Here is a 23,896-nt window from a genome sequence, read left to right as displayed (position 1 = left end):
AGTAGTACATCTGGTGATAATTCTTCTAATTCTTATGTTAGTTCTTGTGCTTCTGGTAGTGGGACTGGTAGTGAAATAGTGCCTATTAAAGAATTGAGGAGTAGATTATGGGCTTTTAATCTCAAACATGTTGGTCAAACATTTGTTGATGCTAATGATTTCCGTCTTAAAGTATTGCAGTATTATGTTGAGACTGGGTACAAATATCAATTTTCAAAGAATGATCCGGGGAGAGTTATGGTTTATTGTGCTAAGAAGGAGAGTACTGGTTGTTTGTGGCGTGTACATGTAGTTTCTGAGTTTGACTCTTTTGTGATAAAAACTATGCATTCTGAGCACTCTTGTGGATTCGTCTGCAAAGATATTAATAGTTGTTTGATGTCGAGCAAGCTAGTGGAAAATCTTATTTTAGAGATTGTGCGCGGTATGCCTTTGGTAAAGCCAAAAGATTTGATGACTACGTTGAAGACTGACTACGGGCTTGACATTACATATTACTATGTGTACACGGCTAAAAAGATGGCTTTGGAGGAGATTCATGGTATAGATGGATTGTGTTTTCACCAGTTGAAATGGTTGAAGAATGCAATTGTAGAAAGTAATCCTCGAAGTCGCGTTATTCTGGATATTGACTCTACGTAAAAGTTTGAAAGAATGTTCATATGCTTTGAGGCTTCTAGTTATGGTTTTAACCATTGTCGTCCTATAGTGTACTTAGATGGTACTTTTTTGAAGAATAAGCATAAGGGATGTTTGTTAGCTGCAACCGCCAAAAATGGAAATCAAGGTAACGTAGTATATCATTTAGAATGCATTGATTATTTGTTATCTATATAAACATGAAATAGTATTATATTGTTATTGAGAAGCTTACTAGCTAGCAATAATGTTTGTTAATGCATATGAGACTAACCATTTTTATTTTTATTTTCTATTTTGAAGGGATTTTTCCGTTGGCCATTGATATAGTGGTTAGTGAAACCGATGCAAATTGGTTTTGGTTCCTAGAACAATTGAAACTTGTTATTTCAAGTGATAGAATTTTGACATTTTGAGTGATCGGCATGTTGGACTAGTTAAAAATATTCCAATTGTGTTTCCGGGTCATTGCACTGTGATTGTCTTTGGCACTTGAAGAACAATGTTGGTTCTCCGCTTATACCTGGAAAGATAACAAGTTGAGGAAATATGTTGTGAAGCTATTTTCTGATTGTGCTTATGCAACTTCTCATCATGAATTTTTTACTGTCTTGAAAAGTTGAAGAAATATGGATGGTCTTCCCTGTGCAAAGGTTTTGGAAGATATTAGATTGGAAAATTGGGCAAATGCATACTTTTCTGGGTGCTAGATACGGTGAGATGTGCTCGACACTAACTGAATGTTTCAATGCATGGATCACCAAGGAGCGCTTCCTGCCTATTACTCCTATGCTTTTTGGAATCATGGAAAAGATGATGGAAATGAGTTGGAACAGATTGGAGGAGTCTATGAAATGGAATTCTGTTTTATGTCCAAAATGGAGATAGTACTAGCTAGCAAGGTTGAAGCCGCAAAAGGACTTTGAGGGGGGTTAGATCCAATGAAAATCAGTTTCTAGTTCATAGCGACGTTATTCATTCAATTGATTTGATGAATAGAACATGTACTTGTAACTATTGGCGTATCGATAATTTCCCTTGCATACATGCTATCGCCTGTATTGGTAGTAAGGGTGATTCCTTTATGGCTACATTGATGAAGGATATACGGTGATCGTTAGGGCAATGCTACTCACATTCTATCAAGCGGATTCGAATGGTTCTATGCCAAGACGCATGCCCGATTCTCCCGTGGTTTATCCGTGTAGTCCGAAGATTGGTCCCGGTAGACCCAAGAAGAAAAGAATTGAAAGCACCGTGTGATTCGATTTAGTCTATGATCAGTTTTGATGTTCTCGGCAAACCATATGTTTTAGTTGTCTTAATTCACGATTTTTAAGTTTGGTCTTTCGACATTTATTAATGAGAAATTTATATTCATTGTATACTTTTATGGAATGTTGATACTCATTTGAGATTATTCGCTAGTCGGTTTGTTTTATTTTTCATTTGTTATAATGAAATTTATAGTCTATAAAATTATTCATGTTTGTAATTGATAGTGCAACATTACCCACCAAAATCGACTGAGAGTGCAACATTCATGTTGCTTGGCGTAATTAATTGCAACATTTATGTTGCCCGCAAATTGCGGCCAGATTGAGAGTGCAACATTCATGTTGCGGTTGTAATTGATAGTGCAACATTCATGTTTTGATCTGTTGTAGTCGTAATTGAGAGTGCAACATTCATGTCAGAAGTTGTAATTGAGAGTGAAACATTCATATTGCATGCATCGTGAATCGTGAGACTTCATGAACCCATCTCTTTTTTAAAGGAGACTTCTCCATTTTATAGGTGCCATGCTATGTACTACAACTACATAGTTTGATGCTTCCTTTTAAACTTGGTGTTTTTGTCTTTGGAATCATGTACTCATAATGTAGACAAAGCTAAACCCATTTAGTAGAAACTTGGAATTTAGGAAGCAACTGGATGATGAGGTATTCAACGTCTACTGATACAAATTTAGGCATAAAAAAGTAACCAAACTTTACAATTATGCTAACATTTTCTTAACTGCCATCATTCCAATTCAAGATCCACAACCATCATCATTTATAACTGGTTACAGAAATTTACGCCAATAACACCAGATTGGCATTGTAATCAAACTATCTCAGATCTGAACTAGGTAAAATGAACGAAGAAATCAACCAAAATAGAGAACACTAAAATAATTTCATTCACAAAAGATCTAACTCTGATTCATAGGTTCCAAATCAACTATATATTACATCAACACCACTAACATTGAAACATTCTAATACTAAATACTAAAGATAGAAACATTGAAACATTGAAACAAACCCTAAACAAACATCTTCAAGAACTAGTAAATTTGGTAACCGCCTTGGTGCCTTCAGAAACAGCATGCTTAGCCAATTCACCAAGAAGAACAAAACGAACAGTAGTCTGAATCTCCCGAGAAGTGATGGTGGACTTCTTGTTGTACCTTGCAAACCTTGAAGATTCCTGAGCCAGCTTCTCAAAGATATAATTAATGAAACTGATGAGGTATCAAACCGATAGCACTAATAAGGAATTTTTCATAAAATGTGTAGATAGAGGACACTTCGACCACGACCCGAATAACTACGATGCTAGCTAGCTAACAACAAGACCAAAATAATTATGAGTTAACAGTGCAACATTCATGTTGCATTAAGGTTTCGGCACCCAACAATATGGTTTGTCAGACAAAAGTTTGTATGCTTTGGATGCCCGGTTGCGATGCATAGCTTCCTTTCCTACTGCATGTGGCATTTGTTCCTTGGCTACCAAAGTTTCCATGAAGAGACACGTAGAGTGCGCAATCAGCCCTGCCACATAAAAAATTAAGAACAGTTAATGCAACATTCATACTACTCTAGGGCACAAGTAGCCTTTCTCTTACGACTCTACATCAAAATTTAACAACAAAAGTAAGCCGAGAAGATTATAACAATAAATTCTAGCAAGCATCAACCACCCCACACATTTTCAGAGAAACCATCGGAAGGATCGAAAGAAAATCACATTTTAATATGCAGATTCCATGCCACCAAACTAAGGTTCGGTATACCGTATACAAAGGGCACAAGTAGCCTTTCTCTTACGACTCTACATCAAAATCTAACAACAAAAGTGAGCTGAGTAATTCATAAGTCACTTACGACTCTAGATTATGTTGTGTGCAAACTGATGACTTTATCGTTGCCTTAGGGTTTATTAATTTTAAGCATTCCATACGCCTTTTGTCATTGATCACTCGCGAGACACGGATTTGCTGCAATATAAGTGAAATCAATCATTTAGATACTAGATAACACAATTCAACTTTACATTTCAAAATTTAAGTTCAACTCACCAATTGTTCTGCATCTTTGAAGCAAATGCCTTCTTTGCTATTTCTTGGAACCATTGAAATCAGAAGTGAGTCCATTTGTCCGAGATTGTGTTATAAACGAGTAGATAACCATCGATGCACCGAAAGTGTTAACTCTTTCCACTCATCTTCCCACGCTTACAAGATCTGCAAATAAACAAAAGGAAAGAAAAACAGTTTATTAAGTGTCGCGACGATTAGGATAACACATCAACAAAAGCAAGAATTTTTAAGCTTTGTTACTTACTCTGGTTTTGCATTCTTGAAAAATTGCTCAACTATCTTTTTTTTCATTTTTCTCCAAATAAGGCCATGCCATGCTTGTAGTGACACCGGGCATTTTTTAATGACATTGGGTCCACTATCGAGTAGGCCACTCATCCACAATTATAGGTATGGTATCTACTTATTTCTTCGGCCTTTCTCCTTTTTTGGGGCTCTTGTTATCACCGCCCTCGGGTTTTTCTCCTTTCTTGTTTCCAATATTGTTCTCTCTTTACCCTTTTGACCAATGAACCTATTTCTTCATTCTTTTTAGTTTTCGCCCTCTCTTGCCAATCTGATTTTTCTTCTTCGGGCTTTGCACAAAGACTATCATTGTGACGCACAATCTCTAATTGCTTCTCCTCCTTCAACCTCTTATTCTCCTCATCCAAAATTTGGACCTCCTTCTTGAGATTTTCGATCTTTTCCTTGTCCTTCTTTTGATTATCTCTCAATTCATCAATTAACCTTTTCAGATTTTCATTTTCAATTCGCATGACTTCTTCATTTGAAATAACTTCTCTTTCAACTTTGAAGTTGAAATCTAACAACTTTTCCTCTTTGCTTGATTTAGTACCCAATTCGACTAATACCTGAAAATGATGCACAAAAAACACAATTAAGATTCAAAACTAACATGCAATCTCATTTATTTGATGTCAATGTAATCTTCGCAATATGGATGTTGCGGTGTGAGTTTCTGAAGGCAACACCATGTTGCAATTGTGATTTTCTGATGCAACATCCATGTTGCATGGCATTTGACACTGCAACATAGACTGCAGCATACAACATCTATGTTGCGCAAAGATGAGTTTATAGTGCAAAAGATCCATGTTGTAGTGGTATTTGACACTTCAACATCCATGTTGTAGTATGAGTTTATCAGTGCAACATCTATGGTGCAGTGGTATTTGACCATGTTGTAGTGTTGCAGTGGATAACCTTGACACTTACATTTTTTGGATCCATCTCTTTTAGAGGAGGACACTTCTCTATGGCTTCTCTGAGTTCGTCTAAGCTCCACCTACGGACTCTAGGGTTTCTGAAAGATATTCAAATTCATTTATTGGTGTGATTATCTTTGTATGCTCACACAACCAATACTGCAATTTGAAACAAAAGTATTAGCAAAAGGGATTGTATTAGAAACAAAATTCATTTGCAAAATAAAACGAAACCTACCAAAGGTGCAACAACACAACCAGAAACCATCGAGAGCTTGTCGCTTTTACGTCTTATCTGGTCCATCAACTCCGCATGGATTACTTTTGGCCACGAGATTCTTCTCATCCCATTCAAATCTTCAATATGAGGAACAAAAGACCAATTGATTCTTGTTGGGTTCGGAAAGAAGATTGTCGTAGTCAAGTATAAGGACATCAACCTCACAAAATCATCTTCCATCCCAATCTTCTTCACAACACTTGTAATCTCACTCTTTACTCCTAATAATTTGATTTCGTAATCTCCTCCAAAGTAGGTCTTCATAAACTCCGACAAATTACTCTTTCCTACATTTTTGGATACAACACCACAGTTCCCCTACCAAAGGTAACCCAAAAATCAATGCAACATCTTAGGGGTAAATCTAACAATCTTACCCCAACACTAAACCCATCATCAACCCGAAAGTATGTCTTCAAAACTCACCAAACATCAATATTTGCTTTTATTGTGGTCTTAACATTCACCCTATTTTCAATAAAGACACTAAAAAGATTTTGCAAACGGTGTATCCATCATTTTTTTTTCTTATGCACTTTCGTTATATCAGCTCTAATCAAATCCATAATCTCAATCATTGACTTTTAAATTTGGACCTATAACTCAACAACTCGCTTTTCACCAAATTTATTTCTTTACCTTTCTCCTCTATCCTTTCTTTGCCTTTCGTTTTTGGGTTTTTGCTCGTTGAGGTAGTTGCATCTTTAGTTTGTTTCGGAAGGCTCAATTTAGATTTAGCATCCTACCTTTTGCTGCGTAACTCGAAAGAAAACTAATGAATTAGTAGCTTGTTTTTAATTACGATTTTAACATGAATGTTTCATGAATGGAAAACATGCCTCAAAACTCAAACAAACATCACCAATTTAAACCTCAAACAACACTCATGTTGCATTCGACCCAAAATACTCATGTTAAAGTGGGATTTGATACTATAACATCCATGTTGTATTGGGATTTGACAGTGCAACATCCATATTGCGGTGGTAAGTGACAGTGCAAATGAAAATCCAATTATATTCGATGCAACACTCATGTTGCAGTGAATATATTCAATACACTTTAACCAATTTTTCATAAAATGAAAATCCTATTATATCAAAATTGTGAAACTATCAATGAAATTTGGTATCTAACCTTTTTGCCCTCTTGTTTTTTTTTTTTTTGTAATAGATCTTGTGTTTGCTTGCATATTATCGTTTGAATCTTTTCTTTTTTCTTCATTAGGGTTCTTCATTTCAAAATTTGGGTTTAATTTGGGAAACTAGGTTTTGAAATTTGGGTTTAATTTGGGAAACTAGGTTTTGAAATTTGGGTTTAATTTGGGGAACTAGGGTTTCAAAATTTGGGTTTAATTTGGGGAAATAGGGTTTCAAAATTTGGATTTAATTTGGGGAACTAGGATTTCGAAATTTGTATATGTTGTTGACTGCAACATGAATGTTGCATATTTGGCTAGTTTTGATTTCTGTTTAAGGGACAATTGTGTAATATTGCCAACGAATGGACCGGATGGGCTTTTGATATAATTAGAAAAAGCTGTGTCTTTTTGACGTAATTAAATTGGAACACTGGGCTTCAAGCCCATTCTCTGAAAAAAAAAACACTAAACCAAATACCAAATCGGCCAAAATTTGGTTCCAGTTTTGGTGCTATATAAAATCTCTCACACGGTTTTCGAAAAACCGCGCGATCACACAGTTTTCGCAAAACCACGCAAGAGATTGGGAAAGAAAAATAAAAAAGAAAGTTGACGTGTGATACATCCCGCGGTTTTAGGAAAACCACGTGGGCTTGGGCTTGGGCTTGGGCTTTTAGAAAACCATATGGCGCGGTTTATCCAAAACCGTATCATTTGATGTCGAAAATTTGATGTTTCTCCTAAAGATAGTTGGTGTTTTTTTGGTTTGGTCCAAAATTTTGATATTTTTTTGGTTTCTCTCATAAATATACTCTACCCCCCCCCCCCCTCTCGGCCCAGAACGTTCGCTCTCACTTCACTAGTGAATTAATAAATTATCATACGAGCAATATCATCATAAACACTTTTGTGATACCATTTATGTATACGAGCAAATATACCTAGTAAGTGTATATTTGGATATATATATCGTAATAAAATCGCAACATCACACCAATATCTTTACAAACTAGTAAGGTGAAAAATCCTTTCATCTGTATAAATGCCAATGGGATGATGAACCTTCACTTGACGCAAATACTGTGACCCTGTAAAGACATGGCCAAGCTCTCCTATGCTTTTTGCTTCTCTGTCCTTGTTCTCATTGTTTCAGGTGATTGGTCATGCTTCAAAACTTGGTCACGCTTTATCGTATGCATATAGTTTAATTGACATTAGATTTACAGATGTTTTACTTAATTTAATTTCTTGTTTTACTAATAACATTTCACTTTATTTCTGTTGGACAGCAGAACTTAGCATGCCATTGGTGGAAGCAAGGGAGTGTACTGCCCTAGAATATCCATGTCCTACTACATTTGAAAGTTGCAATTATTTATGCAAAGAGAAGCACAGTGGCTACGGAGATTGTCAAGACAACCCTCCAGGCTGCTTGTGCCACTACATGTGTGATTGATAGCTCTCTGTATTTAGGAAAAAGTAAGAACATCCATTCATTCTATCGACACTAATAAATCCTTTTTGCTTTTTTCAACATTAAGTTGAGCTTTGTCCTCTTAAACATAAATAAAAAACATTGGCAAAACCTCGCACGCATAATATAATGCCATAACGCTGGGCATATGCGCTTGGCCCAAACCCAAGACAACTATCTAGGAAATCAGATGCGAGGCTGCATCCCAAGACACATATAGTGCAGTATGGCATCTACTACCAGCTCAATGGCCTGGAGTGCAATTCTCATTATTGTGCTTTTCTAGTTCAAAACTGAATTGGATATCCATATCCCTCGACTTTACAAAATCAAATGCGGTGGTCAATGAAATGGATCAAAATGCCTTGGTCTCCAGTTTTTTTCTGCAAGTAGCACAGGCAAACACTTGTAGGATAGCAAAAGCCAGTCTACCGTCGGGCTGCAAGTAAAGATCTGAATACAACATGTTTCACCAGATATTCCCGTTAAGAATCAGAGGCCGAGGTGCAAGCTCACAACAAGTTGATCCACACAAGGAACATAATATCTTCACTGAAGGAGCCTGGACTGCTGCAAAAAATATAACCAAGGACATTAATCAGAGGTCGATTAAAGAATTAAACAACAAATACATATCAATATATGGTCAATGGATGGTTTTCTTTTTTGACAGAGCTGAATGTCAGAGTAATTTACCAGACCAAACCAGCAAATCCTCAAGGGACAGACCTCATCAAGTGTCCTAACTTCATAATGTACAGTTACAATCAAAAGATTTGTACCTAATTCATTCCACTATGCATCAAAAAACCAGTTTGGAGATTCTTTCCTAGCTCTGGACATATGAAGATAAATTCATATCTTTGTATTTCTCAAGTTGGTGAACTCCACTTAAAACAAAGCCACTTCATCCATGTTGAAAAGCAGTGCTTAGCCAGGTGTTCTGGTAAGTCCAACTGCAAAGAATGACACAGCAGCAATAAGTAACCTACTAACCAGTAATAAATCACCATATGTTAATTAGCCTGATGAAATGGAAAAAGAAGAAAGAACCAAGTCCAGACATAAAAACTCAGAAAAAAAAAAACATCTTTGTATGACATTTATTAGTAGAAGACTTCCTACACAATAATACACCACATCGACATTCCTTTCCAACCTTTGGCCAAATCCAAACATTGTTCATGAATGCATATTTGTAACATACTAGCATCTTGTGCTCATTAGTGAGGTTTAAGCCTTTAAGGACAAAAAGGTAGTTGAAGTATTGAAATAATACTATTAGCAGGCATGCGGTTTAAGTCAGATCCCAAACTTCTCACTGACGACTGAACCCGGGGTATAAAGAGATCTACTGGTAGAGGTTATGACAAAATGGCAAGTGATATCGGAACAAGTTTCAAATAATTTATTTTATGTGCAACGTTCAAGAAAACCGAACACTAAGCATGGTTTGATTAAAACTCAACAAATGAAGGAAGATTTACTGAAAATAAAAGAAGAAGACAGTGAGTCTTTAACTACTGATCAGCAGTTCACTTATAAGTCAGTTACCACAAATGAAGTATGTTATATCAAACCGTGCACAATTAATCGATTATAATGCAACAAAAGGGAAATAAGTAAATAACAAGATGTAGAATACCAGTAGAATTTAACATCAACAGGCTGAACCTTAAACAAGTTCAAGGAGAGAATTAAGTTAGGGGTAGAAAATAATACATTATCCCATGATGAAGAAAAGTTATCTGTTGAAAGCAGCCAACTTCCGGCCCGAGTCTGCAAACCCTTCCATGCATGTGATGAATCCACATCCACCAGCTCATCAACTTGACAGTCATCATGATCATAATACCGTCTCCTCTTCTTTGGGGTTTTTCCCTTCTTCCGTCTGGCTCTAGCAGAACCTCCATCATCAAAATCACTTTCATATGAGAATCCATCTTTAGTTAACAAGTCATAACTACTAGACTTACGGAAGTTTATCCCACTCCGTACGAATAATGCTTCCCAAGAATCAGGAGTCTCATATTCTTCTGACAGTCTATACTGCAGAACCCAAGACTGAAGCCCAAGCCATTTCACCGATTCTGACTTCTCCATCTTCAAACATTCTTTCACAAGAGCAGTATCGGAAATACTCGTGGTGGTATTGCTGATCTCCAGTACAAGCTCTCTTACTCTCTGTCTTTCCTCCTCATGCTCCTCATCACGTACAAGCCGTAATAGCTGACGACCTTGGTTAATAACAGCATTTAGTAGAAGTAACTCGTCAATAGAAGCACAACCATTGCGCAGGAGTAATAGAATCTCAAGCCAATAAGATGGGTGAACATACTTCGGTTCAATATTTGAATTGAGAAACCTACAAAGTGTGTTTAAAAGAGCACACAGATCCCTCTCCTCAAGAATTAAGAGAAGATGGTGACAGAGAGAAGGGAATGACTCTTGCAATAAAAAATCACTAATCACTTCCCATATTTCTTTTGAATCCTCCTCATACATTAAATCAACAAACCAGTCTGTAAAGAATTTTGTATCTATGAGAAAAATCTCGCCACCTTTTACTGACTCCGCAAGCTCATCAGATGACCAAAATTCAGGAACGTATTCAAGGAAATTCTCCACCGTCTTTTGAACATCCAAATCAAGGAAATAATGAGGCTTTGTAGCTACCACTGCTGGTGACTGCCCATGTTTTCCCTTCCACTCAAGCTCCTCCCAACAAATATCACGGTTCATAAAAGCATATTGAGATAAAGCTCTTGCACCCTTCTTGTGCTTAGATTCACCAATACCAGAAAAATCAAACCATTGTAATACACGCCGCGGGTTTCCTGTATACCTTATGATTATTAGAGAAACATGCAAATGCAGGCTAAATACAAACATAAGGTGTGAAAAAGAACTTACCTTTAAAGAAGCTCTCAAGTATGTAGCTTTTCTTAGCTATTATCTTCCCTATTCTATGCGGCCTCTTTTGAAATATCATCTGCAATAGTTGGGCAGCTAACGCTGGCTTCCTCGGTTTAGGCCTTAATAGCTTCAAAAACACTTGGCATTGAGCTTGATGTGTGATTGAAGTCAAAGATGATATGGTGTTGCAAAGCCACAAACGTGCCTCAGATCGACATTCAGATGTTACAAGGGACCAGAGAATGGATTCTAACTTCTTAAGACTGTTAATTCTAGTTTTTGCAGCAGCATCAGCAGCAGCAGAATCAGTATCTCCATCTCCATTCCATGTGGGTTCAGATAACAATAACTCAACATCCATCTTTTCACAATTTCTATAACCAAAACCAAAAACACAATACTCCAAAACTCCAGAGAAAGAGCCACGATCTTCAACGTTTTACCAGATTTTCAACTCATATGGGCAAGGCTATTTGCACCGGAATAATTTACTAGTATACTGCGTGGCAGTGGGGAGTGAGCGGAACTGCGGGGGGAGAGAGAGTTGGGTGATGAGAGAGAAATGGGTGAAGGAGAAATGGTATTGGGCCAAGAAAAAATGAGAGAGAAGTTGAGGACAGACAGACATAAACCAATCAACTTGGTTTTTGTCCACAAACCCCCCTTTCTGCCAAAATCGTTCCCTCCGCTCATTTATACTGCGTGGCAGTGGGGAGTGAGCGGAGATGGGAGAGAGAGAGTTGGGTGATGAGGGAGAGATGGGTGATGCGGGAGAGAGAGAGTTGGGATGGGCGAAAGAAAAAAGGTATTGGGGCAAACAAAAAATGAGAAAGAAATTAAAGCAGACAGACAGAAACCAACCAACTTTTTCGTCAGCATATTCTTTTTTTCCAAGATCGTTCGTCAGCATACTCTTTTTTTCTAAGATCGTTCGCTCCGCTCACTCGACTATTCACATCAACAACAAAAGTTTCAACCTTGTTGCAAAATATCGTTACACTTCCCGAAATCTGAGACTTGAGATATTAAACTTTGCATTCAACCAATTTGTGGATCAAATGTCATCTAAAGAAAATTGCCCATGTATTCACCAGTAATCAACAATTCCCTTACCCATGATCAACTACAAGGAAAACTATAGCAATCATTACTTTACGTACAAATATTTGTGCAATGTTGTTGAAAATGCTTGAAAATCCAATTGATGGAGAGTTTCCTTGCAAAATATAGCTAAAGTCTACCGAGTATGTGAGAGTTGTTACAAGACGATTACATGAAAACAGACAAGTAACCCAGCAAATTATGTTGGATTACAATTATTTGGTTCACAACAGTTACAGCTCAATGATACAACAGGAGGGAGAACCCACTCAATAAAACTAAACCAAGGGAGGATGTAATGAGCAATCTGGAAATGCTCTTTCATCTCTTTTCAGATGCGAATCAATTGGAATTCAGCTACAGGTTTCTTAGAGTTCATCCTGCAGACACAAAAGAGTAAAAGTTTGATGTTAGCTTATACTTAGAGAGATCTCAAAATCATCAGAAAATGAGAGATACAAGCATAGTAAACATTGCAAATAAATTATGTGCAGCATCACATAGTACTTGATCTAAATGAGCTGAGAGCCTAAGACTAGCACGCTCAAGCTCAACCCACAGATAGTAACAAGAGGGCTACAAAACTGGCCATGATTGAAGTGATTATAACTTCTTATTCTTTCAGGAGCCAAGATGTAGGTCCCAACGAAGGTACAACCATAAGGAAAAGTTTTTTCATATTGAGCTCAATATGAACACCTTTATCGATTTGAAAATAATCAGAGGGGCCACATTCTTACATGATAATAATCATCGAGGTGATCACGTCCGCGATCATGCTGCAAAAACAAAAAATTATTAAAATTAGGACAAAAAACAGTTCCGGTGAGGGTGCACATATCAATGTCACTATATCTCCAGTAAAGGTGCGGTCTCTGGGGGTCACCCTAGGGGATAGCGTGAGCTTAGGATGCCTGTTACTCAAGGAAACAGGTAATACAAGATAGCAAAAATAGACAATACGTTGGCTTGTGGAGTGACGTAGGATAGCTGATGAAGAATACAGATTAACCAGGACTTGGGAGACTAAAGCCACTAAAAAAGAATTTACCCTTCTATATTTATCCTTATATCTGTCTCTGTATCCACGGTCATGACCCCTCGCTTTCCTCCTCTGTTCACCCTCCTCTCTTGCACGTTGTGCTTCCTGCATTCATAAAGCTCATATGGATAAGAAATCTTTAGTAATAATCAATGTTTGATTGATTAAAACAGGTTGACTGCACTGAGCTATGAGCCAACGCCACAAAAGGCATGACCAACTGTAGTCGATTCTTACCTCTTCTTCTCGAGCTCGTCTCACCTTTTCTGCTTCCTCAAACGCTTCCTTTTCAGCCTAGAAGTTTAGACACGGATTTGAAAATTTTAGAAAAAATCATTGGAGTGAAGCTTCTAGAAGCGGGATATCTAGAGAGTAATGCCCACCTCCTTATTCTTGAACAACGTGTCCTCGATAACTTGTTTTGCATAGGCTGGGTCATCACAAATCAATATGTTGTCGAAGACGGAACCAGCCTTGACCTGCATTTAAATTAAATACTAGGTTCAACTTACTCCCAACATATATAATTAATCAAATCTCATTAAGTTCAAGAAATTGATTTTGTTCCTTGTCAGGTAAAAGGGCTTGGTATCTATTAACATGTGCTACCGACCATCATAAGAAACTAGTTATATACACATAATCATCTTTTTTTACCTGCCAAACTTCAATGCCTACATACTTGATTGGCTTCAGAACATATAAGTCGGGGTCATCTTCAAACTCTGTAAAAAGTAAATATAAAAAATAAGTTCACCTAAAGTAAGATTGGTACTAATAACAACATTGGCAAAGATGATGAGAAGGGCGCAATTCTTTGCACCAGAGTCCTATCTCTCTACTTAGCAACCTTTCTCTTTTTGATACTGCCTCTTTGGCAGGTGCAGACTAGCAAAGTCGGTAAAACCTTTGGGTGATGATTCCATAGGTCTGGGGGTCGAATCCCGCCAGCATCAAAGAGTTACTGATCTCATTTAAAACAGGCTTGCCAATCAAAAAAAATAAATAAATACTGCCTCTTTGCTTTTGGATTTTAAGGCACCTAACCTGATCTCAGATAACCAACTACAAACCTCACCATTTAGAAGCTGAAAACAGGTCTAAGAGGAAACCGTACCTGGATTATCAATCCATTGAATTTTCCACTTTCCCTTATAGTTTGGGTTCTTGATTCTCTGTTGAGCAGATAATATAGTAATGAGCAACAGAAACTAAATCAAGTTTTTTCACTTGTTTAAAGACATGTTTATCATACCTTGCGCTTCCATGGTCCTTTATAAGCTGGATTAGGTACCTTTGGTGCTTTCCATATACCATCGTCTTCTTCATCCCAGCTATCAGGCTGCTCAAAGTCAGACGGTATCCATTGCAAAGTTAGATACATTTTTTTGTTGTTGTTGGGGGGAGGGGAGTGCTTCATCCATTAAAAGGGAGTATAGATAAATACACCTAGCAACTACTCTTTTTATTTTATTTTATTTTTCAAAAAAAAAAAAAAAAAGGGTGGGTGAAGGATAATAAAAATCTACTCTGTAGAAAAGTTCCACTGTTATATTAGGCATATATGAAAGTAGTGTACAGGGGAACAAAAAAAGGCCTGACACAATCTATTAGTATCAAACCCAATAATGTGTGGTATCAACATTCCATGGCTTATAGAACACAGTAATTAGTTAATTACAATTCATCTAGATGCTGACCTCTTTAGCTTTTGGATCAGGAATTTCAGTTGGGATTGAATCATAACCCTGCAGTTTCAATAAAACGATTTCTGTCACCAGCTGATTTTAAATGAGACTTAAAACATTCTAATAAGGATTAAGAGTTTGTATTTGTTAGATACTTTAACCCTCAATGAAGTACCTGTGGTTTGTTATCATTAGGATCATCGATATACTCCCTATCATCCCAATCTGCCGGCTGTGGACATAACAAGCAGATTCAACAGGATGGAAGATAGAATACTCAAATGCTAAATCTCTATTACTGAAGAGAAGCAAGTCTCTGAAACTAAAGGGAGTAGGATAAAAATGAACAGTGCATTTTGATACAAGTCTAAGGTCTTGGCAAAGTACATACCCTCTTTCCATGGACATCTTTAATTTTCCTAGGTGGAAGAATGTCCCAGTCTGTATACATGCTCCCAGATTCTCTTTCTCGACCATCAATCCAAATGCTATAACTTGCATCAGGCCTAAGGATGAATGTGTAAAAATGTGTCAATTTATCTGTTTCACACTGCAGGTCCTTCTTGATGGGATAATTCTGCCCCTGATAGGAAACGATGACATGGAGCTTCTTTGTCTGTGAGCCACATAAGTCTGGCCCAAACATCACACTGCACACAAGACAATTGTAAGTAAGACAAGGTTATACAGTTTACCGAGCAGTACACTCTTTACACAACTACTTGACTAATCCTCGTTTCCATATTAATGTAGTGCAATGAATAATGAAAACAATACCTTTCATAATGTCATATAACCTGACACAAAAATGCGATAATCACAGTTCTACACCCGAAGTGAGTGTTTAAAGTTTTTCTTTTTGTTTTGGCAAGAATGCAAATTTATTCATAGAGAAGACAATAAAAATATATACTCACAGAAAATTTTAACCAACCTGTAAGGTGTGTCACCACCAAACTTCTTTTGATTAACATAAGCAGAATGAAGCTTGATATAAGCACCACCACATTCGATGTCTTGTTCAAATTTAATAGAATACTGGAGTACCAAAGTTCTGTCTTTGTTGCTAAATTCAGGTATCTTGGCAGATATGGCAGAATGCCTGGCATCAATGCTTGTCTGAATACCTGCAATATTTCCATCCAAGAAACTGTACATAAGTACACTACTAATGCTTAGATCTGTTAAGACAGCACTTCATGGACTACAAATCTACAATACATAACTCAACTTTGATTGACAACATTCATGATTTAAGCATAACCCATGGGATCCCATAATAGGTCTTTATCTCAATATTGTCCTTTGATAGGGTTAAATCGTAGAAATTGCACCTATCTTTATTTGTAAGTATTTGCTGTGTATTTGTTCCCCTCAGCCCAAATCCTTACCTATTATGATTCCTGCCCATGTGTGAGCTCAAACTCAAGACATGTGGGAAAACCTCCATGGACCAGTGGACCACTAGGCACTGGCAAACTCTTTATCTAATCCTTCAGCCTCACATCAGGGCATTCTTACAGTTACAAAAATCTTGCTTAACCAACTAAGTCTCGCGAACTTTATATACATTGTTTATGAACACATTCACTTTTTAAAATTTCATATCAATAAATGAACTCTTAACACCCATACCTTTATCATCTGGATCTCCTGAATATTTTCCCGCTGTATGCTTAAACGAACCCGCTTTCCCTTCACTTCTTTTCCAATCCGATTTCACCCATCTACTCTGCCAACCATCTTTTCCACAACCAACAAAAAACAAAATTCCAAACAATTAAATCGCAATCCAGTTAAAAATTTGCACTACATGATATCACATCTACTATGAGTGCCAAGTTGCAAGTGGTGGCACCAGTGCAACTCTTTTCTTGTGGAGTTGCTTATTAGCACTACCCATTAAACTAAAGTCAATCTAATTAGATATAAGCTATTAAATCACTAGTTTAAGCTCCTGTAAGTAAAAGCAAAGCAGCATCAACGATCCCAACCGTTGGATTGGCCTTGAGATGATATTTAGAAAAAAGAAAACAAGTTATACCTTCAAAACGCTCTTCAAAAATGACTTCAGCAGCTGCAAAGTTGAGGAAATGAAAGGAAATAATAAGTAAGAAAAGAGGAAGAAGCTTCTTCTTATTAGTAGTAAAACTTGTTAGATTTATTTGGGTACCCTCCTCCGCCATTTCCGGCAAGTAGGCTTAAGTGGTCTGAAAGGTTGTTACATTTATAGAAAGATGGTGGAACATTACTAACATATACCCTTGGATGTTTACTCAAACTACGATAACTGCCACTGTGGATATTATAACGACCAGTGACGTTTTCCCGCCAATGAAAATGAGTCAGACTTTCATTTTTCAGCATTGACTTTGTTTTTTTTATAAATCTAACTAGTAATCTACCATTATTATTATATCTCCCTCCCTTTGTTTAAGGTTACTCAACTAACCAACTAGATGATGACATGTGGGCATAGAATTATTTGTTATTTAACTTTACTATTTTTTTGGAGAGCGAATTTGTAGACAAATTTGTCCACAAACAGTAACTTTTCATTGGTCCAAACACTTTTGAGCCATATAAACAGTTTTTTCAGGCAAATAAACAATTTTTTGTGAGCCATATAAACAGTTTTTTCGGGTAGGTAAACAGTTTTCTGACAGCCTCTCCACCAATCAGGACATGATGTCTTGTGGACGGCAAATAGCGGTATGTCCACAAACTTAAGTACTGCCGGCTTCAAATGCACAGTTTATAATTAGAGCAAGTCCAATAGAGACTATATAGACTGCTAAAGACAAATATAGCATCTCAACCACAAAAATATCATTCCAATGGGGCTGCTAAAAGAGTTTTAAATTTGGAATGAGTCAAAAACTCAACTAAAATTAAGACCTTTGTTATCAGTTGCTATAATAAATTCGGGAGACAGACGGCAGAAACTATGCCGTCTGTATCATTTAGCACTTCAAAACATAAAACACGATTAGATTGGTTTTTTTATTTTGGGGAGCCAAATTTAACTAGGCAAGCTAAAAGACCTATGTAGCACTTTTAGCCGCCCAATTTAGCAATTCTCCATTAGACTTGCTCTTACCTCCACAAACATAAAAAACCCATCCACCCATTTTCTTTTTTCTCAGCCACTTTTGGGCTACATTTGCCAAATTAAGTATGCATTCGAATGTCACTAAATTGTACTTAAAAGTTGGATTGGATCAAGCTAGATCATGAGGACTATTTTTTGAGTAGCTAGAAAACCAAAGTTTTATTGCATTCTCATTATGAGGTCAACCAATTGCACTGAAGGCACAAGCCATGTATCATTTTTCCTATTCCCTTCAAATACGTTCTACTGTTCAAATAATTGAAGGAAAAGGTACTTACGTAATTATGTGTTAGATAACAGGCATACAGTTACAGAATCCAGGCGACGACTTGGGCTGTCAGCTGTCTTGAATTAAAGTCCAGCGTATAGACTTCGATGTTCGACTCATTCATTCTATAACTTTTCAAAGTCTTCATCCAGTCAATGGCTCTTTTTCTTCGAAACATTCCATTATTTCGGTCCATGTCAAAAGGCTTTGGTTCAATGCTCCTCGAGCTATTGATGTTATATTATCACAAAAAGAAGAGCCATCACACCATGGTGACCATGCAGTTCTTTCAATGTGGGTTTTATCTTTATGAAGTTGCTTCAGCCATAACTCATAAGTGACCTCAACTCATCGACTGCTGCTGATGAAATTGCTGGTTACTGAAGAGTGAAAACTATTTGCACGGAAAAAATGCAAAATGGAATCTATATGTATCAAGAAACATGGGAAGAAAGCAACACCAGTTTAGAATAAATGGACTAAATTACATCCACCTTCTCCTGTTTTGTCTGAACTGATTCAGACTCCCCCACTCAACAATATTTTCGTTTGATAAATAAACTATACCAGTAATCCATATACCCCAGAGCCAAATTTACTAAATATACACAAAGTATGGTCCCTAACCACTTGGTGGAAAGTTCTTGATGCGACTTAGCTCGTAAAAAATGGCTGGCGATGTTCCATTTCACCGCCGTTTATTCAGTCGAACTTCCATAAATGTACATGGAATCATTAGTCATCTCCTTGACTTTGTTTCTGTTATTTGGATTGGTAATGTTGCTTGTGATGCACCACCAAGTGCAATAGCAGCAGACTCTACGTGTGTTAGGAGGTATTCATAGATCTTCTTCCTCAGCTTTTCGACCGTTTCAGCTGAGATGCGGGTCTCTTCACCAGCTTCCTTCCTAGAGCTGATTTCATCTAACCAGTCATTGACTCTCTTCAGCTGAGTTAGCATACCTGCAATCTGATTATTATCAGATAAAGCAGACGCATCCCCGTCAACATTCAAGAACCTATCAACGAAACCCAAGAACCAATCCTCAGAATCTACTTGCAAATCTTCGGCCAAGTCAACGGCCTCTTCAATGCCATTTCCTCGAATCCATTCACGTGGAGGAGAGGTTGGTGGCTTCTGAGCCATGGCTTGCCCATTCCCAATTCGGCGTGGTGTATTGGGTGTAACCAGCTTAGACCCAATGGGAGAGCGGTTCTTGGTTTGGGGCTTTGTGGACAAGTTCTTGACAGAGTTCTCGAGAACAAGGATTGGCTGAGCACCAGTGGTAGACCGCTGGCCAGGAGTCGAGGGGGAAGTGGATTTCCTGTTAAATACTGTAAAGGATGATAAGTCAGTAGCTAATGCAGCTTGAACCCATGAAGCGGCGTTTTTACGCCTCTCAGATGAGATCTTCAATGCTGTTGAGAGGTTGACCTCGCTCTCTGGCGATGACGATTCACCAGGGATTGTCTTCAACAGGGAGTCCACGACCAGACGAGCACTGCTCAAATCAGCATGGAGTTTCAAGAACTCCTCCACAACGGGCTGTGGGTTATCCTCCTTGGACGAAGAACGTAGATCAGCATATGTGCTGCAAAAGAAATGCATCTATAATGCTAAAATTGATATAAAGGTCAACAGCCTACTTTTGATAGGTAAAAGGAAGGGGGAAAAAAGAGTACACCTTGCATCATAAGATGAGGTGACAAAGTCACCAGGATTTAGAAAGAAATTTTTACATAAACTCAAATTAGACTTTGTTCCTACAGTCAAGTGAGGGAAAATTATTCTGAAACTTAGCACCACTTGTCTCTACCTTGGATATACTAAACAAGAACCATATGTAGTAGATAGTAAAAGTCCAATATGAATTGGCCAGAAGGGGTGAAGGCATGAGACTTGGATCACCTAACTGCCTCTCTCCTCGCTTGTTATATGTAATATGGATACATAGCATATTTGCACATGCCCATGTCAATCTTACTGGATTCTGGAGGATGCATCTGATTGACACATAGTGGTCAGGTCTAAATTCACTCACAACGACGCGTAGGAGTCATCTACTTTGGCTTCCCATGATTAGCTGATTTCTATTTAGTATCCACTTGGTCAAGTGAACACGAACTTAGTTATCTATCCTAACTTAAGCTTCTGATATTGCATTCCATTCTATTGTCTGGATTACCTGTGTCCAAGTTGTACAAACTCTACAAATTTTGAGGTCAGATATATACCTCAAGCATCGAACTAAGCTCTCTGCAGCAGAAGCTTCCTTCAAGGCCTCTATAGCAGACATTTGTGCAGTATCTCTATGCCTCAGAACCTCCTGAAAAAGGAAAATCTTTAGAATAGCTGTACAAACAATCAGATAAGTCTAGGTTTCATAACTTGATTGTGGTCTTGTATCACCTACGGAGTTGACCATAGCTTGTGATCTCTTGCAATAAGATTCAATGAGTGTTTGCATTTTTGTTTTTGTGGTTGAGGCTTTTCCTGACTAGGTCCATGATTTAGGCATATCTATAAAACTAAAATGTTAATCAAGTTTATGCTCGATACTTCTATTCACTAAGATACGGTGTATGAAAGGTTGAGATATATTAGTGGTATATTTTTTGTGCCATTTTCATTTCAATCGCTTCAAAAAACTTTCCAGGAAAAGTGAGATAGGGTGTAAAAAGACCGCATGTAAACACCACAGCTGTAAACCTCCACATGCAGCATTAGATTTTACATTTTTACAAGTATTAGAGGCAAGACTGACTAACACGCATCAAGTGCTATTGCACAGAAATTCGAAAAAGGTTTAAGGTTTAAGTTTTTTGTAGGGACTCATACCTTCCCAAGTTTTGCAACAGATGACGGAAGAGAAGCCCACGAGACACTGCCATCAGTCATTTGTCTATCCTTAGGATTAACTTGAACCAAGTTTCCAGGGAGCCCACTGCTGAAAACTTCTGATGCTTTCTTTCCCACAGAAGCCCGTTGCTTATTTGACTTCTCAGGATTATCCTTAGTTCCATTGGCAGAAACGTTCTTAGCAAATATTTTTCCCTTATTTTCCTCTTTAGATGGCAGACTATCAGATACAGACAATTTTCTTCTAGGAACCTGTAATTGTAAAAGGATGAAATTGAAGGAATGCATGGTTGGAAACAGTGAATATGGAAGCACAATAGATGGAGAAACTGAACGTACATAACCTTCTTCATTACAATTACATTAAATGAAGTAAATTTCATTTGATAAAGGTAACAGGAACTCCAATTGAAGGAATCTGCACAAGATAAATGAAAGACTACATGGTTCAACTTGTTGAGCATGGAGGAAGCCAGTTGCACAATAGCAAGAGTCAACATTAAGTGTTTGTCTTGGTTACCTTTCTCTTCCCCAGCTAGGGAATCAACTATTGGGGACGTGATGGAAAATAGTGTAAATCATGTGTGATTTCAATGCCGCACAACCAGGGAACTATTGATATTACATATGATGAGATGACCATTCAGAGAATCAAACTAATTGCGTGGTCTACTTAATCTGGCATCCTAATATAACACCCGGCCAGGGAATTATTGATATTAAATATGCTATTGAATAAAAGATTAAATATTACACATTTTCAAGCAATGGACGAAAAGAAAGATAAAAATGAAGGGAGAGGGGGAAAGGAAAACTCACAGAAGTACTTCGAGCTTCAGATTTCACATCATGCTTCCTCACCCTTGTGCTTGAAGTTTCCCTACCCTTCACCTCCAAACCTCCTTCCCAACTTCTTCTCAAAGCCTTGGGCCCCAATTCAATGCTATGCACTGTACTCCCCGGAAATTTTGCACTGGATGCCTTCTTCCCATCTGTGCTGACCTTAAGAGCTGAAATCGTCTTGTCCACCATTCCTAAGCCTGTAGATGGCTTCCCTGATCCTTTGATCTTTGATTGTTGCTTGATCCCATTGGCAAAATTTTCAAATGAGTTAGGCAATGAGTAGCAACTTCTTGGAGACGAAGCATACCGTGAATTTGAAGACTTTGGCCTCACCAATGATTCTTTTCTCTCTACTAAATTTAAAGCAGGCTTTGAGAGAGACCTAGATCTGTCAAGGGATCCTCTCTTCTTATCTGAGTCATTGGTCTTAGCAGCTGCATTGTACTTATCAGGGGATGCTTTCTTCTTATCTGATTCATTGATCTTAGAAGCCCCAATATGATTCACTGTTTTTCTTTTCACTTTCTCTTCGAAAAGATTATTGCTCAACCCCTGGATGGTGTTTTTGATTTCTCCAAGGGATCTGATCCTGAAGAATTGAGGAAGCAAAGAGAATGTGTAGCAACCAAATCCTCAGGAGTTCCAATGCAGGAGTGACGACCCGGCACAAGCCTCACCCCATGGAGGATAGGAACAGGAGAAGCAGCCTCAAGCTTCTCGACATGGATAAATTGACCCAACTGAATTTTGTCACTGAGAATAAGATCATCTTGGTCATCAGGAAGGGCAGCATAAGTTGCATGAGATGAATCAGAAACCTTAAGGTAGAACCCTTGGTTCGCAAAAAGATCCCCACCCGCAAGTGCTGGCACAATGCTGACAACTTGCAACAGTGAAGAGCGGTATTCGCCAGCAACCTTCACATCAGTGTTCATGTGCTGTAACAGCTTCAAAAGAACACCAGGGACCAAAGTAGCCATTGTATTGACCTTCAAAATGCATTACTCTACAACCCCATATACATCATTTCAACCTATGTGGCAGCATTCAGATAAAAACAGCCATGAGCAAAGACACTACATTAAAACAACCCAAAAGAGAAAACGAAGCAATACTTAAAGCCAAAAACATCATCAGAGACTTCTTATAGAACAAACAAACATTCTCTAGCTCTTTAAGGGAAAAAAAAAAAAAGTTGTTGACAAACGTAATTGTGAAGTTAACTATATAAAAAACAGATGAGCAAATATGGAAACTTTGGGTACTTCACATCTACTAGAATGAATTGTAAGCAATAAAGTGGCCTAAAAACTAGTGATAAATGCCATAGCCAAAAGGCCAACAGTGAATTAAGTCTTAAAAGTGATCATAGGTAATGAAATGCAAGAAATGAGGAGCTTAGATATAAAAAACCTGAAGAATGAAGATGTTTCTGGTAGAGAAGACTCTGCACTCATTCACTGCATGATTGGTACACAGTGCTCACCATTTTCTTTATTGTAAGAGAATCTGACACAATCTTTTATTTAATTTTCATGGTGTGCAATTTCAGATAAAAAAGAATAAATTTTTAGTTGAGAAAATATAAATATGTTAATGGAATAGCACCTCTATTGCATAAAAAAAAAATGGCGTGTGTTTGTTTTGGAGCTGTTTTTAGTTTCACTTTTTTTTTTGTTTTTTAAAATTAAAATTTGGTGGGGGTTGGAGACTTGATAAAGTTTTAATTTTCAATTATTTAATGGTGTGAGTCTGAACTAAAGCATGTGACCAGTAATGGGATGTCGGCGCGTCATTTCCCATACCAAAAAATTGCTCCATGACCCAAAAATTTGATGTTTTTAAATTTTTATACACTAATAGTCTAATAATGATGGGCTTGTGGTTAAGGACTCTCTAGTACAATTCGCATCCACAACCCACCATAAGAACAGTTTTTGAAGTGGTCAAGAGT

General features: G+C 37.6%; 3 protein-coding genes across 5 annotated transcripts; all 3 read right to left on the bottom strand.

Moving 5' to 3' along the window:
• Positions 1-8,106: 8,106 nt before the first annotated feature.
• LOC147473435 (uncharacterized) lies at positions 8,107-11,596 on the bottom strand. Of its 3 annotated transcripts, none has more exons than XM_086587447.1 (4): positions 11,026-11,596; positions 9,835-10,949; positions 8,895-9,068; positions 8,107-8,682 (listed from the first exon to the last, which is right to left on the bottom strand). In XM_086587447.1, exons 1-3 carry the CDS (start codon positions 11,387-11,389, stop codon positions 8,985-8,987), a joined length of 1,563 nt encoding a protein of 520 aa, XP_086443573.1. In that variant the 5' UTR covers positions 11,390-11,596; the 3' UTR covers positions 8,107-8,682; positions 8,895-8,984. The 3 variants fall into 3 exon arrangements, with proteins under 3 accessions (XP_086443573.1, XP_086443575.1, XP_086443576.1); XM_086587449.1 differs by having other exon boundaries at positions 8,809-9,068; positions 11,026-11,533; XM_086587450.1 differs by having other exon boundaries at positions 8,107-8,679; positions 11,026-11,533.
• Positions 11,597-12,204: 608 nt separating this feature from the next.
• CRT3 (calreticulin 3) lies at positions 12,205-17,068 on the bottom strand. Its single transcript, XM_086587452.1, has 14 exons — positions 16,904-17,068; positions 16,495-16,602; positions 15,794-15,986; positions 15,251-15,509; positions 15,035-15,091; positions 14,872-14,919; positions 14,427-14,513; positions 14,289-14,346; positions 13,829-13,896; positions 13,555-13,650; positions 13,409-13,465; positions 13,181-13,276; positions 12,870-12,908; positions 12,205-12,509 (listed from the first exon to the last, which is right to left on the bottom strand). The coding sequence occupies exons 1-14, from the start codon at positions 17,043-17,045 to the stop codon at positions 12,498-12,500; spliced, it is 1,320 nt and encodes a 439-aa protein (XP_086443578.1). The 5' UTR covers positions 17,046-17,068; the 3' UTR covers positions 12,205-12,497.
• A 1,617-nt stretch (positions 17,069-18,685) lies between these two features.
• On the bottom strand, positions 18,686-23,494 carry LOC147473433 (GPI-anchored adhesin-like protein, putative (DUF936)). The gene is made up of 6 exons (XM_086587467.1): positions 23,356-23,494; positions 22,493-22,975; positions 21,919-22,448; positions 21,079-21,351; positions 20,475-20,566; positions 18,686-19,831 (listed from the first exon to the last, which is right to left on the bottom strand). The coding sequence occupies exons 2-6, from the start codon at positions 22,920-22,922 to the stop codon at positions 18,979-18,981; spliced, it is 2,178 nt and encodes a 725-aa protein (XP_086443593.1). The 5' UTR covers positions 22,923-22,975; positions 23,356-23,494; the 3' UTR covers positions 18,686-18,978.
• Positions 23,495-23,896: the final 402 nt, after the last annotated feature.

This window comes from Coptis chinensis, unplaced genomic scaffold, assembly GCF_015680905.1.
Source record: "Coptis chinensis isolate HL-2020 unplaced genomic scaffold, ASM1568090v1 utg2560_pilon_pilon, whole genome shotgun sequence".
Taxonomy (NCBI): domain Eukaryota; kingdom Viridiplantae; phylum Streptophyta; class Magnoliopsida; order Ranunculales; family Ranunculaceae; genus Coptis; species Coptis chinensis.
The sequence above is the reverse complement of the archived record's forward strand: the minus strand, read 5'-3'. Positions and strand labels throughout refer to the sequence as shown.